This window comes from Saccostrea cucullata, unplaced genomic scaffold (assembly GCF_032062105.1).
Source record: "Saccostrea cucullata isolate Sc308-1 unplaced genomic scaffold, CSIRO_AGI_Scuc_v1 ctg431, whole genome shotgun sequence".
Lineage (NCBI taxonomy): Eukaryota > Metazoa > Mollusca > Bivalvia > Ostreida > Ostreidae > Saccostrea > Saccostrea cuccullata.
This window is the reverse complement of record NW_026931011.1, coordinates 142603-155869: the sequence shown is the minus strand read 5'-3', so window position 1 is coordinate 155869 and position 13267 is coordinate 142603. Positions and strand designations below refer to the sequence as shown.

Below are 13267 nucleotides of genomic sequence, written 5' to 3'. Positions count from 1 at the left end.
ATGTCTGAGGTTAAAGCTCTGTGTAACAATGCACTAAATTTTCTCTCCTTTTCCCCATAACTCTGTAATAAGCTCCCAATGTTTACGGTTTTATTTTTTTATGTAAAACTTGGCAAATTGCTTTAAAAAATTTTTTTGGCAGCAATTTTTCTTTCACACGTCGTGTTTACCACAGATTAAAATTTGAGGCCAATCGGAAAACCATGTAGCACTATTACGCTCCATTTTCCTTCAGAAAATAACTCAAGGTTACTCCCAGGCTGTGTATTAGAGGGGAGCTTTGATCATTAATGAAGACATCATTTTTACCAGGTGTTTGGGACAAGTTGATGGTTTATGGTGGCAGAGAGTGGAAAATCTCCACAGGAATCCATACAAATTTATCTAGGCTTCATGATTCTGACATCTTACATCTATTTCTCATCCCCCTCTCCACTGTCAGAGCATTATAGAAAATTAATATTTGTCTCATTACCACTTAATGATGTATTTAAGACTTCAAACTTAATGCCATTATGTACATCATTGTGTCACATACAAAAATAAATTAAGTTTTCTTCACATATCGTAAATTCATCGCAATAAAAATATTTAAGTGTGCTTTTATTCCATGTACTAATTAACTTTTTCAGTTTTAACACTAAAATCATGTTAGTAGTTATTGGGTCAGCTATTTTTTTAGTCTCTGTAGGAAGTTTGGCAGCTGTTTTCCGGAAAAAAAATATTGGTGAACAAAGGAATTTCTGGGAAGTTCATAAACACATTTTTATTTAAAATTTTTTTTAAAAATATACACGTTCTATTTAGAGCATGTATATATTTCCTGATATACCATATCCAAAAAGAATCTAAACATCCAAACATTGCATCTTTTACAAAAGGGTTATTTTAAAGAGAAAAGTGGATGCTAATCAATATTTTCGTTCCTGACATTATGCTAGTCATTAAGTATGTCATACATTCATACAATTGGTACACATCTGATTGCACAATAGGGGTCTTTTTAATCAGCTAACACAAATTCTTACTTATTAATCAACATGTCAACAAAGGCAACGATGCAAACTACACTCTAGGAATCATACAATCTATAGTCTCTTCTTTCAGCAATGCTTCATAATCAATGTTAAGGTGGTTGATTGTATTGAGATATATACAGTATTTACTTAAAATGGTGGTACCCGGTGTCATAGTAACAGAATTGGGTGTCATTTATTAGGTTTGGCCAAAAGGAGGGTGGGAAAGAGATCAATTAATTAATGTAAAACTTGATCACAATCTAATCTAATTTTACAGTTTCATTACATAACTCCAGAATATATGTGTGAGAATCAAGCAGATGTACACAGTTCAAGATTTAATGGCATCTTGACCTATGGATTCATGTTACAATACCACTCCACTAACAGCACTTTGTAGAATATTTATTAACAAAGCACTCCATTCTTTAAAACAAATTGAAAACTTACAGTGCTAAAAGCCTTGGAATTTCTGTTCAGCTAATTTTCAGTAAATTATATCAATGATATCAATTTTGTTTTTAGATCTCCATCAAGCTTAAATTTTTTTAAATAAAATTATGTTTTTAAATTGTTTGTTGAAATTTGTTTACAATACTGGTACAAGAATATTGATATAGATAACTGAAAATTCCACTGATCGGCCTAGATTAACCTACATTTAAGTAGCACAGCCAGATTTTTACTAATAATCAGACAAGATCTTTGACACACACTGTAAATAAATCTAAATAGGATGCTTACAAATCAAGAAATGAAAGATTCTCTCTTAGAAAGTACAACTGAGATCAACATGCAATGCTTTCAAGTATAGATCTATAAATCATATCAAATTTACAACTTATCTCTGTAGGTCAATCAATTAAGAAGTTGTTTTTCTAAAGAATAGAAATCTGAGGGATTTCTTAATTTTTGATTAAGAATTCATTTAAATTTATATTATTAATTTTTGTTTTCGAAATAATATTTCTTAGAGAGTAAAATAAGAAGACTTCATAATTCTTCAATGGAGAGTACCAAACAAGATCTCAAAAAGAATACCAAGGAGATGTAAACTTAACATATAGGCGTTACCTACAGGTCATTGACTTTCCAACATACGGTTCTGAAAGATTTAACTTTTTTTTTGCAAACAAGTCAAGATATTAATTTGAATACTTGCAATTTGAAATAACTTCCTTTGATTTAGCTAATTTAACCCGAGATTACTTGGACAATGCAGGAATAAATTACATTTTATTTAGAGATAAAATAAAATACTTTCATTTGAAAGGTAAACAGGTGGAAATGATAAATCTAAGCTAACAAAAGTGGAAAGGAAAGAATTAAAACTTTATGTGTATTTACTGGATTAGAGAGTGGGTCACACTGACATGTGCACTTTCAAGGACTGACTTTAATAATGACATCTAATCCTCTCAGCTGTGTAAACAAATAGTAAATTGTTTGCATTCTTTATAAAACAAAACAAGTGCACATATTGTCAATCTCCTCAAGCTACTGTACTTAAGGTCAAGTAGTACTTTCTTAGTTAGGACTCATTATTATGATGGCTGATGCTGAAGCTGGGAGCTTCAAACAGTGATCCGATTGTTATAATTTATAACATATGTGACGGAACTGTATAAGGACCTACCCTCTATACAGACAACGTGCTCCCGTATTTGCTGCTGAATAAGGTGATCCGGTATTGCATCAATCAGGTCATAAATAGCATAGATAGACGGATGAACACTCTCAAACCTCTGGATTTCCTGTCGGATGGCCAGCGAATTACTTAGGTAGGGCTGCATCGGGGTCCGAGTATTCATCGTGTAGTGAAAACAAAATCATCTTGTTTTGATTAATTTCATGGTTGAGTTTGACAGAGGATGAGAAATTATGTTTTACTGAAAGATGTGTTTTAGGAATACACAAAAATGGCCTTTAGCATCAATACGCATGCGTTGAAGGAAAATTACGAGCATGCGTACAATATTATTTCTTTACATCCGGTTCACTTCCTGGTTATCACACCTCTTCTAGTAGAAAGACTGTTTTTCTCTTTATGTGAGTCATTTACTGAGAATACGCATGTTTTCAAAAATCTCAACTTCACAGAAAATTGTTTTTAGTCTCATATTTCCTCTTAAAGGATATAAAAGTAGTGATATCCACTACGGGCACCTTGTTTAGATATGTCATACTACATCTTATTCGTAAACTTGACCCAGATGAAAAAAAAAATTATGACAAAGCTGAGGATATATGTTACGGATGGATTATAATTTTTCTTAATTAAATCTTAAGAAGGGATGTTCTTAACACTTAATGATAAGTATTACTAAATTAAATTAAAATATAAAGTATCTCATTTGCAGACACTTGAGACAGAAAAGATTTTATGTACTAAAAGACTGGGTCAGGTTGTATTACAGTAGTGACACAGTACTAAGATATGTAGGGTATTACTTATTTGAGACACATCAATAACATAAATACATTCATTTATTTCTCTGATTTTACTCTGAATGATTAAATTAAAAAAATTAATAAGTCTGGAGAGTTCATGTGTGTATAGTGCACTGCATAAGAAATGCATGTATTCATATTAAACTTTACCATTGATCTCCAATCTTATGCCAAAAGAATTGATTTTGTTGAAATCATTAATATAAAGTATTCTGGAAAGTAAAGATTTTTTTATCATAGTATCTTTTTTAGCCCAAAAGACTTAATATATCATAAAAAAAAAAATCATATAGCATAAGATGATGTTTCTTGACCTTTGTATTTTTACATTTGACCACTGTGACCTTAAAATTTACTTCTTTTTGGTTTTAAGGAAGCCTGTCTTGTTATCTTTAAACATTGGCAGATAATATTTGACATATATATATATATATATAGAAGCGTAACGTGTTCACTGTTCAACTTCAGTCTCAGAATTGGTTGGAAAGGGGGGGGTCTGGTTTAACTTCGACATGATTATGGATATCATCATTAATAAAAAACTTAAAAAGATCTGTTTTCTTTACCTTTTTTATAATAGAAAATGTCACAATTAAAAAATATTCATGTATGTGAGGTATAATTATACAGTTTATGAGTTATTATTTGTTTTCTTCTTTTTTATTTCAGCTAGTCAGTATGAATGTTGAACATGAAATCAAATTACTTATAGAGGAAATAAAGCGTCTTGGCTCCCCAAGTAAGTGTTATGTCAGCAAGCTTGTATTGAGGTCAGAACGAGTTTAAGCACTGTTTTATCTGAAGTAGATCTTTTAAGTTCTACAAGGCGTGTCACTTAGAGAGCATGGAATGAATCTGAGACTTGACGGATGTCATCAGATCATCAGAGACAGGAAGTGATACTTATATCCCATCAGTTATTCTTATTTCATTCATTTAAAGAAGCCAGTAATAACAGTTTTACAATTAAATGTGAAGGATTGTATACTTAATATATTTTTGTGAGTGGCTAAGCACTCACTGATTGATGATAAAGTTTTCCTATCAATGAGTTCTTTTTTTAAAAAGTCAATCTAGTACATCATAGTGCATATTACATAATACAATATCAGCTGAGTATAAGTGCTTATAATCAGATAGGCTATAAACTGCTGTTGACAGAAATCTCTGCAACAGATGACTCATATTTATAGGCACCCTTTCCAATTCTGGGCAAATTATCTATGATGAAATTGTCAACATACAATTCAACAGCTGATTCAAGCCAACAAAAAAAATGTTCATAAATAAGAAAATATAGATCACAAGACAGACATATATTGGTTGCAAATTTCTGTATGGATCTAGGATGTAAGAAAATGTCTTAATTATTCTTAGTATGATCTTGTGATTCCTTTATTCATTTATTGGGCATCACAAGGTATTTAATAAATTATTTAAGTCTAAAATTATGATCAGGATTACTAACTGTAGAGTAATTAAAGAGCACCAAAAGAAAAGACATACATACACAAATTTCTAATTAAAATTGTTGCATAAATATTACAGTCATCAAAATATTTTGTTAGAAATATGTTTGATTTTTGCTGCACCTGAATACAGTTTTGACATTTTATGTCCAACTGAATCAGACTACAGTTCCCTTAAGTTTACATACTTATTAATTCTTATCTTTTTTTTTGATTTTGAAAGATTCTGATGGAAATGTGTGTGTGACATTTGGAACCCTGTTTAATGATGACAGATGTGCCAATATATTTGAGGCCTTAGTAGGAACTCTTCGTGCCGCGAAAAGGAAGAAGGTTGTGACCTATGATGGAGAACTTCTACTGCAAGGGGTCCACGATAATGTCTCCATAAAACTGCTCAAAGACACTCTGTGATACTCATTTCTAAGCTTTAATGCAAGGGACACAAATAGTTTGATAATGCTTTTTATTTTTTGATATTTTTTTTCAACTCCTTAAAAAGTGCAATATATTTTTGGTATACTTGTGATTAAAGTTTGTTTTACCAGTAGTATCAATTTTTCAAAGCATTAACTTATACCCCAGTCTAAGACTAAGATTGAAATGACCTCATGCACTTGTATACAGTATGTAAATGTGATATTTCGTACATTTTCCATGATTGGTTTATAAAAGATAGCATACAAACAGTTGATTTCTGAATTTATTTCAAAACATAATTTAGCAATTTAATTATTATGCAAAAAATGATATATATTTATATTATTGATAACTTTTGTATTTTATTTCTAACAATGAAAATAAAACAAACGTAATAAAATGTGCATGTCTTGCAGATAAACTAACATACAATGCCTCATTAAAGTGAATTTATGCACATTATTTTTGTTCAGTTTATCATTTAGGAGGCACTTATCTGACCCATCCTGCTACCCATCATGCTTGATTTGAAAATTTATAGAAGTTAAAAGTACACAACATAAAAATGTGGATCTAAGGTGATGACTGGACTGGGAATCAAAATCATAGCTCTGTGGTTAGAGAACCAAACCAGTCTTCAACCATAAAACTGAGACAAGCTTACTTTTGATCTCAAGCGAGTTCATCTCAGTTTTATGGCCCCGGAGCCAGAAATGCAGGAGTTATCTAAGCTAAAATTCATTGTCAACAAGCCAAGATCACCACATTCCTCCCTCATTGCTCTCAAACAAACACTACCCACATAGATTTTGCCCAAACAGGACATTCATCTGCAAGTCAATGGGCATCAAATGTAACAGGAAAGGGGTAGCCAGCACGACAAGTCAGGTGCTCTCACCACTGGTCTACTCAATACATTTGTATTTTAATTTGACAAAATGTCAAGTTTAGATTCAAATATTTAAGTTATCTTAAAAATCACATCCCCTCTCTCAGGCAGTAGTCTGGAACCAGTTGTATATATTCAAACTGTTTAATTTCCTGGTCAAAGTGCTTAGGGTGAGCGTAGCTCATGGGCCTCTTCTGTTTACTGTAAAATCACAAATTTTTGAGGGGCCAAATGTTCATGCTTTGAGGAAAATATATAGGTTCATGGGGATTTGATTTCGTGGTTGAAGAATTGTTCAGTACATGTGTAGTATTATATGTGAAAAATTGCATTTCATGGTGGACATAAATTCTCTGGTCTCTACATACCTTGAAATCCACGAAAATTAACCCCCAGAGAAAGTTAGTGATTTCACAGTAACTATGAAAAGCTCTTGTAGTTAACACATGTTGGACAGAAAAGTCGACCATTGATCCTTAAGTTCAGATGAACTTGAAACATTCTCTTGCCTCCGAAAGATTCTATCGTTTTCCTCTCATCAATGCCCTCACAAAGAGGAGTTACCAACAAATCAATATCAATAAGATTTTGTTGGGATTTGATTTCGTGGTTGGAAAATATTTAGTAGTAATGTATATCAATTTTTACATTTCCATAACTTTGTGGGTCTCTCCATACCCCCAAAACAACGAAGCTTAAACCCCCAGGAAAATTAGTGATTTCATAATACAATGATGTTAATTTGCCGAAAATTGCTAAAACAAATGACAAATCACAGATTTATTGAGTTAATAAAAACTCTAAACATTTTATGGATAAAAAAAACACAATACATTACATGTATAAAACAAAATAAATGATTTGGCAGTTTCACAAGTTCAACAGAGAACAGAGTTCCATTGGAATGACATTCAGCATAGCTCTAGTACTGTAAACTACACATAATCAGACACTTAACTAAATTCAAGCTTTTATACAACCATCACTAGAAAAGGCAAATTTTCTTAAGATTTCAGTTTCCATGTGTCAAAGCTGATTCTATTTAACAAATTGGAGAATGCTTGTGTTAGTAGATTCTGACAATATACCTCCTATATTCTCTATAACCTATCACATTTCATGTACAGCGAAATCTGTTTAATCAGACATGCACTTGGAGATGAATTTTATGTCGGAATAGACAGGGAGTTGTATTAGACAGTGTATAAAAACATGGATAAAATTAAAATGGGAATGAAATTTAACAGTGAGACAGCTAACACAGTTGTCGGATTAGACAGTTTTCACTACCTATATTTCCAAACAATGTCATAATTTTTATACACTATACAGCACAGCTAAGATTAACATTGATCTCCACTTAATGCCAATTTACAGTGAGTATTTCTAGAGCATTACACAACACTTCTGACTAGTTTTTATACATCAGACCTATCTACAGCAAATAACCTTAAAAATCTTTACTACTGAAAATAAATAATTTAAGCCCTAAGGTTTGCTAAATGACTAAAAATGTAGACATTAAATATTGCACAATGACAGAGTGTAATGTGTCCAGAGCGGGTCCAGTATTGCACATATCCTCAGTGTTTCAATACAACCTCCTGATTTTTTCCACTGGTATAGTAACGAAAAAAATCTAACACACACGACCTCACATCTTTGTATAGCAGTCCTTAGCACTGGTCCATATAGCGATTCCCTATGCAAAAAAAAAAAAAAAGAGTTTGAATGTTAATTGGAATCAACCATTTATTACCCCCTAACAATGAAGTTGGAAGGGATATAGTAAAACACTTGTGTGTGTGAGAGAGTGCAAGTGTGTATAAGTATATTCTAAATTGCTACAAAAATTACTATTAAATAAATGCATAACAAAGTACAAATTCAAATGTATTAACATACCTTTTTACATTGCTTTATTTGCATCACAGCATAATTGGTAAATATTTCTTTCAAGTCTTTCACTTTCTGTCGCTTGAATCTGTCAATGTCCCTCACAGAAGCATCAACAAACTTTCTACAAAATACAAGTTCAGTATGAAGACAACAGTTCAAAATATAGTTTTAAAAAAATTACAATTTTTATAATCTATGTACATGTATATCTGCAAAATTATTTTGAAGTTGGACAATCAAATGATATAATTTCACAACATTAATACATTTCAATTTACCCAAAAATTTACAACAAACTTTATTAGTTAAACTTTATAAGTTAAACATCTGTGTAGTTGGAAAGATAGTAAAGGTGAATAAATAAGAAACCTCCTACATTTAATATTTCTTACATCAACTAATCTACTGACATATATGTGGAATACAAAAAGACTTAAATACCAAGCTATGTTTTTTTCTTTGATGGAGATGATCATCATGCAAAGCTACATAAAGATTTAATTTAGGGGTGGTTTTGAAGTAAACTTACTGAAGTTCCTCAGTGGTTGAGCGGAGCTCAGCTTGAGTCTGCTCGATTTGCTCCTCGAGCTGTTTGATTTTCTGGTCCCTCTGCTCTGGAGTGTCACTACCAAATATCTTGGTCTTCATCCCACTTAATGAGAATGTACCTCCTGTTTTTCCTTGTTCCTGTTAAAAACAAGGAGAGCCAATAATAATAATAGATGAGGTGCTGCAGATAAGGACTTTTACTATAACATAGTCTGGAGAAGAATTTTACGAGGTCATTGCAAAACCTATTCAAAAGTATTAGTAACAAGAAATTTAGCCATCTTAACAGGAAAATTTCAAAACACACCAAATAATGATGAGGCGTAAGGGTATCAAAAGTTCCCCAAGTTGTTTTTGTAAAATATTTCTGAAAAGATGTCTGTACAAATTTACATGTATAAATGAAATGACTCAAGGGAGATAAATACCAGCATTTCCTTCTGACTTTTTTTGTAGGTCAGGTTATCCTCCACTCGTTCCACGTCGTACTGAAGACATTCATACTTCCTACAAACCGACCTGTTAAAATATCCCAGAGTAGTTAGTCAGTTGAACTTCAGTATCTCAAAAATTGATATCTGGGACACCATGGTGAACTGAAAATCCTTACAATTTTTCCATTATATGCTATTTATCAGAGAATGATGTTAATCAATTTTATAGGCTTTCATATTACATTTGTTTCATTGTAAGATTCAACAGTACTCTGACCTGAGAGAATAATAAAATATTAGATACTCCTTCTAAAAGTACATGTACCCGGTATATTTGTTTGGGTTTTAATGGTGAATACTTCCTGGGATACTTGATGTAAATGTATAATTTATTTGGGTTATAACATTGGACATTAACCTGAGAGAATCAGCAAATGCCAGGTATTCCTTCAGCTGATCAGCGTACTGTTCCTCTTCCTCCAAAATCCCGTCCACACTCTGGGAGTACCTGAAACAGTCTCATTTAAATTACAATTCTTCCTCAGAAATTTGAATGTCCTCTTAAGCACATGACTACTGGGCACTTGAGGGTATATATGCAATTGTATTCTGCTGTATATTTCATGTGCAATTTTTTGGTAAAGACTGATGACACATATACATGAAGTAACATGATGACCTACTTACACATTCATGTAATGGGAGGCACTCTGAAGGGGTTCTGACATATCCTTTTCTATTCCACTCCACTCCCCAAACACTCGGCTATAGTTAGAGTGAATCTTGTGAATCCCATAAAGTTTGTCAGCCATTTTCTAAGATATAAAAATTTTTAAAAATATTAAAATGAAAACTAATTTTGATTTTAAGTCAGTGTGAACTAATTAAAGAAAAAGGTTCATATTAGCAATGCTGCATGTACGGTAGAGATGTTACTCTCTAGTTTACTTACCGCCCTTATCTTTAGTAAGTTAGCGATGTTGCTCTCTAGTTTACTTACCGCCCTTATCTTTAGTAAGTTAGCAATGTTACTCTCCAGTTCGTTACAGTAATTCTTCAGCTCCTCATACTGTCTATCGGGACTCCTCAATCTGAAGGAGGCACTCAGGGCTTTAATTCTGGACTCAGCCTGTAAACAGAGATTCACATCTTATTGATGATTCATAAGTGCACAATGTACAATTTCTTGACGTCTCAGAAATGAAAACTTTTACACAAAGAGCACAAAAAGGGGTATATGAGATTTGCTGCAATCATTACCAAAAGAAAATATAGATTATAAATGGAATTTAAGAAGGTTTGATTCACTTTTTATTGTCTTGACATAAAGGTGAAATTTCTTCTCACCTTGCTCTGAAAGTCTGTTGCGTAAACTGAGTCTTTCCAACCATCCTCCTGTTAACAAAATTAAGCACGGAAAATGAAAACACAATTTATATACATGTATACAATACAACTTGTATACAATAAATAAATGTAAAATTAAATTCAATTTTTGGTTTTGAATCTGATCCAAGTATTCATTAAAAAAATTTACCTGCTGCATGAATCCAATGAAGATTTTGTCTTGTGACAGGATAGGATGAGCAGCCACTCTCAGCATAAATATCTGTCAGAAACATTGAGTTTTTAGCATACATATGCTTTACAAGATCATCTTTTATGTGCACATGAAACTGAATCTGGTATTTGAAAGAGAAAATTATTTTCATGACTAATGATTTTCAAACATTCTGCTCCCTTGTAAAATATACTGTTGAGTTTTTTTTTTCGTTTTACCTCCAAGGCAGCCCTCCTTCTCTCAATGAATTCTGTGTCAAACTTGTCAGTGGGGCTGTTCTGCCATATGTAAGAAGCCTACAAAACACAGATTACCTCTTCAAAACATTTAAAGGACTGGACAGATGTTTAATATTACTGTTCAAATTCAATTCCTTTTTTTTAAAGTGTGTCCTGTTGTTGTTTTTGTTTTTGTTTTTTTTTTTTTTGTAAAAGGTACCTTTTTTAATTTCAAGTTTTGAAAACAATATGCTTCCATAAAAATTCTATGAATAAATTACAAAGGAATTAAGTTAATCAATATCTAGCTTTATTTTACTGGATGTCGAGTCTGTTAGAAATGATTGCATGCAACAAATTCAGATAAACTTCAATTGGCGTAGAGATTCACCTGAAGTTCCAAGTTTCATTCTACATGTAATAGCCACAAACAAAATTTTCAGAACCTACCTTTTTCTCAGGTAGAGGTGGTACAACTACAAAGGGGTAACTTATGGTCAGGTAGTTCTGTAGTAGTTCAAACTCACTGTATCTTCTCCACAAGGAGGAAGTTCCATCTCCATTGTACTTTACATTCTTATCTGTTATTCTAGATGAAGTCAAATTGTGTGACATTGTCAATAAAAGCTTATTGTGTATAATAAAAATCTTAAGATTTATTTTCATGTACATGTATATTTTGAAGGAAAATCATTGAATTTTGGAACATTTATTCTGATCTTGATTGTCAATGTATCATTTTTCTACCATTTAGAGACTTTAGCAATGATATATATTGTGTGTATCATCTCTGAATATTTTATTTCAAGGCCAAAGGGAAGAGATGCTAGTTGGTTAGGTCTGATTTGTGTGTTAATGTGTGAAGGTTTAATATGTCACCTTGTTTCAATCAGATACACAATAAACGTATCCTGGACTTTCATTGATGTCACGATCCTCTTCTCTGGTTCAGCCACAGATATCTCCATCCACTGAAGCAGGTTTTTCTACAGAATTACAAAGACAGAATGTACACGAGTTTAATTCATGATCATGGGGCAGTGGAAAATCCCTGATTTCCAAAATCAGGGCCTATTGATTTTGAAGTCGCTGATGCACTTTCTTCGGAGTCAATTTTTTAATAGTAGCTGAATCTTGCAACAACACTAGATGTCATTTATTTACTTCTGTAAGAAGTCAAGTGCTCTATATGGCATTTTATTTGTAAAATATCAAAGTATTACAACATGTTCTTTCAATTTCCATTTCAATCATAAAGGAATTTATTAAATAAAGAATCAAAAGTGAAAAGAATGCAGACCTCACAAATATATGGCATGAACTCATATTTGGTATATGGATTTACATGTATTAAATCACCCGGCTGATAAGAAGGACCAAACACCATCCCCAAGGAAGTGAGAGGCATCAACACACAATAAGGAGGACTATCTGATTCATATTCTATTGCTTTAGTTTAGTCTATTGAAAGACATTGTGGCAATGCATAATGTATTCAATCAGAGACCTATATACTAAGTATATAGGTCCCTGATTCAAATTTAAGCAAAGAAGATTTTTGCAGTAGAAAATTTTATCTTTTTATTACCTTTCCAGCTTTCCTAGCATTTTCAAAAGGATCTTCTTCAGAAGAATCATTAGGTACACCCTCTGGAGAATATTTCGGCACTGTATCGTCGTCAGCCATGATGACCGTGAAAAGAATGCAGAACAAATATATGGCATGAACTCATATTTGGTATATGGATTTACATGTATTAAATCACCCGGCTGATAAGAAGGACCAAACACCATCCCCAAGGAAGTGAGGAAGATATTAGATAAGTTGTTCCATAAATAGAATTAAAATGGGACACGCCCCCTTTTCCAACCAATACAAACAGGGTGCCTTTGACAGTTATCCAGTTATGCCAGTAATTCAAAGTCTAAATCAATAATATCACTTGAATCCAATGACTTGACCATTCTCCAAATTATCAAACTATTTTTATTTTATGAAACAATAAATAATATACATATAGGCCTAATTAAGGAGAAGAAAAAAAGGAGGGTTTTCCCCTATTTGTTTTAACCATAGATTTTTTTAACTTATCTATATTCAATCATCACAAATCAATAGCTCAGGCATGGATTCACAATTTTTTCTTCCATTTTTGAGGGTGTTGGTTTCCACTCTTAAATTGTACAAATATCTATGCTGTGACATCCTACATGTAAATAAGAAATTAATTTTGAGTGATTAATTCATTAATAATTACCTCTTTGACTGCAATTAAGTTGCTTTTTTTCCTTTAGAGTTTATCAATACAAACGTGAAAAAATCTCAGCTTCAATGAAGTCCAGTTGGAAAATACCAGA

The 13267-nt window shown here is 32.3% G+C and overlaps 4 protein-coding genes across 28 annotated transcripts in view; 2 read left to right on the top strand and 2 right to left on the bottom strand.

Moving 5' to 3' along the window:
• LOC134231022 (arf-GAP with GTPase, ANK repeat and PH domain-containing protein 1-like) overlaps positions 1 to 2858 on the bottom strand; it is a 39574-nt gene extending 36716 nt beyond the window's left edge. For all 24 annotated transcript variants that reach the window (XM_062712891.1, XM_062712899.1, XM_062712893.1 and 21 more), the window contains exon 1: positions 2656 to 2858. In XM_062712891.1, the coding sequence (XP_062568875.1) occupies positions 2656 to 2830 (175 nt within the window). In that variant the 5' untranslated portion in view covers positions 2831 to 2858. The remainder of the gene's footprint in view (positions 1 to 2655) is intronic.
• Positions 1 to 13267, top strand: part of LOC134231028 (adenosine deaminase-like) — a 116945-nt gene that overhangs the window by 51464 nt on the left and 52214 nt on the right. The gene's annotated exons all lie outside the window — the stretch shown is intronic.
• Positions 2670 to 5796, top strand: LOC134231023 (costars family protein ABRACL-like). Of its 2 annotated transcripts, none has more exons than XM_062712919.1 (3): positions 2670 to 2800; positions 4140 to 4209; positions 5163 to 5796. In XM_062712919.1, the coding sequence occupies exons 2-3, from the start codon at positions 4149 to 4151 to the stop codon at positions 5351 to 5353; spliced, it is 252 nt and encodes an 83-aa protein (XP_062568903.1). In that variant the 5' UTR covers positions 2670 to 2800; positions 4140 to 4148; the 3' UTR covers positions 5354 to 5796. The 2 variants fall into 2 exon arrangements, with proteins under 2 accessions (XP_062568903.1, XP_062568902.1); XM_062712918.1 differs by lacking the exon at positions 2670 to 2800 and adding an exon at positions 2938 to 3068 and having other exon boundaries at positions 5163 to 5795.
• LOC134231021 (sorting nexin-4-like) lies at positions 7014 to 12598 on the bottom strand. Its single transcript, XM_062712890.1, has 13 exons — positions 12498 to 12598; positions 11789 to 11895; positions 11360 to 11498; positions 10910 to 10987; positions 10668 to 10739; positions 10478 to 10525; positions 10131 to 10259; positions 9818 to 9945; positions 9549 to 9638; positions 9125 to 9215; positions 8677 to 8834; positions 8154 to 8268; positions 7014 to 7950 (listed from the first exon to the last, which is right to left on the bottom strand). The coding sequence occupies exons 1-13, from the start codon at positions 12594 to 12596 to the stop codon at positions 7903 to 7905; spliced, it is 1302 nt and encodes a 433-aa protein (XP_062568874.1). The 5' UTR covers positions 12597 to 12598; the 3' UTR covers positions 7014 to 7902.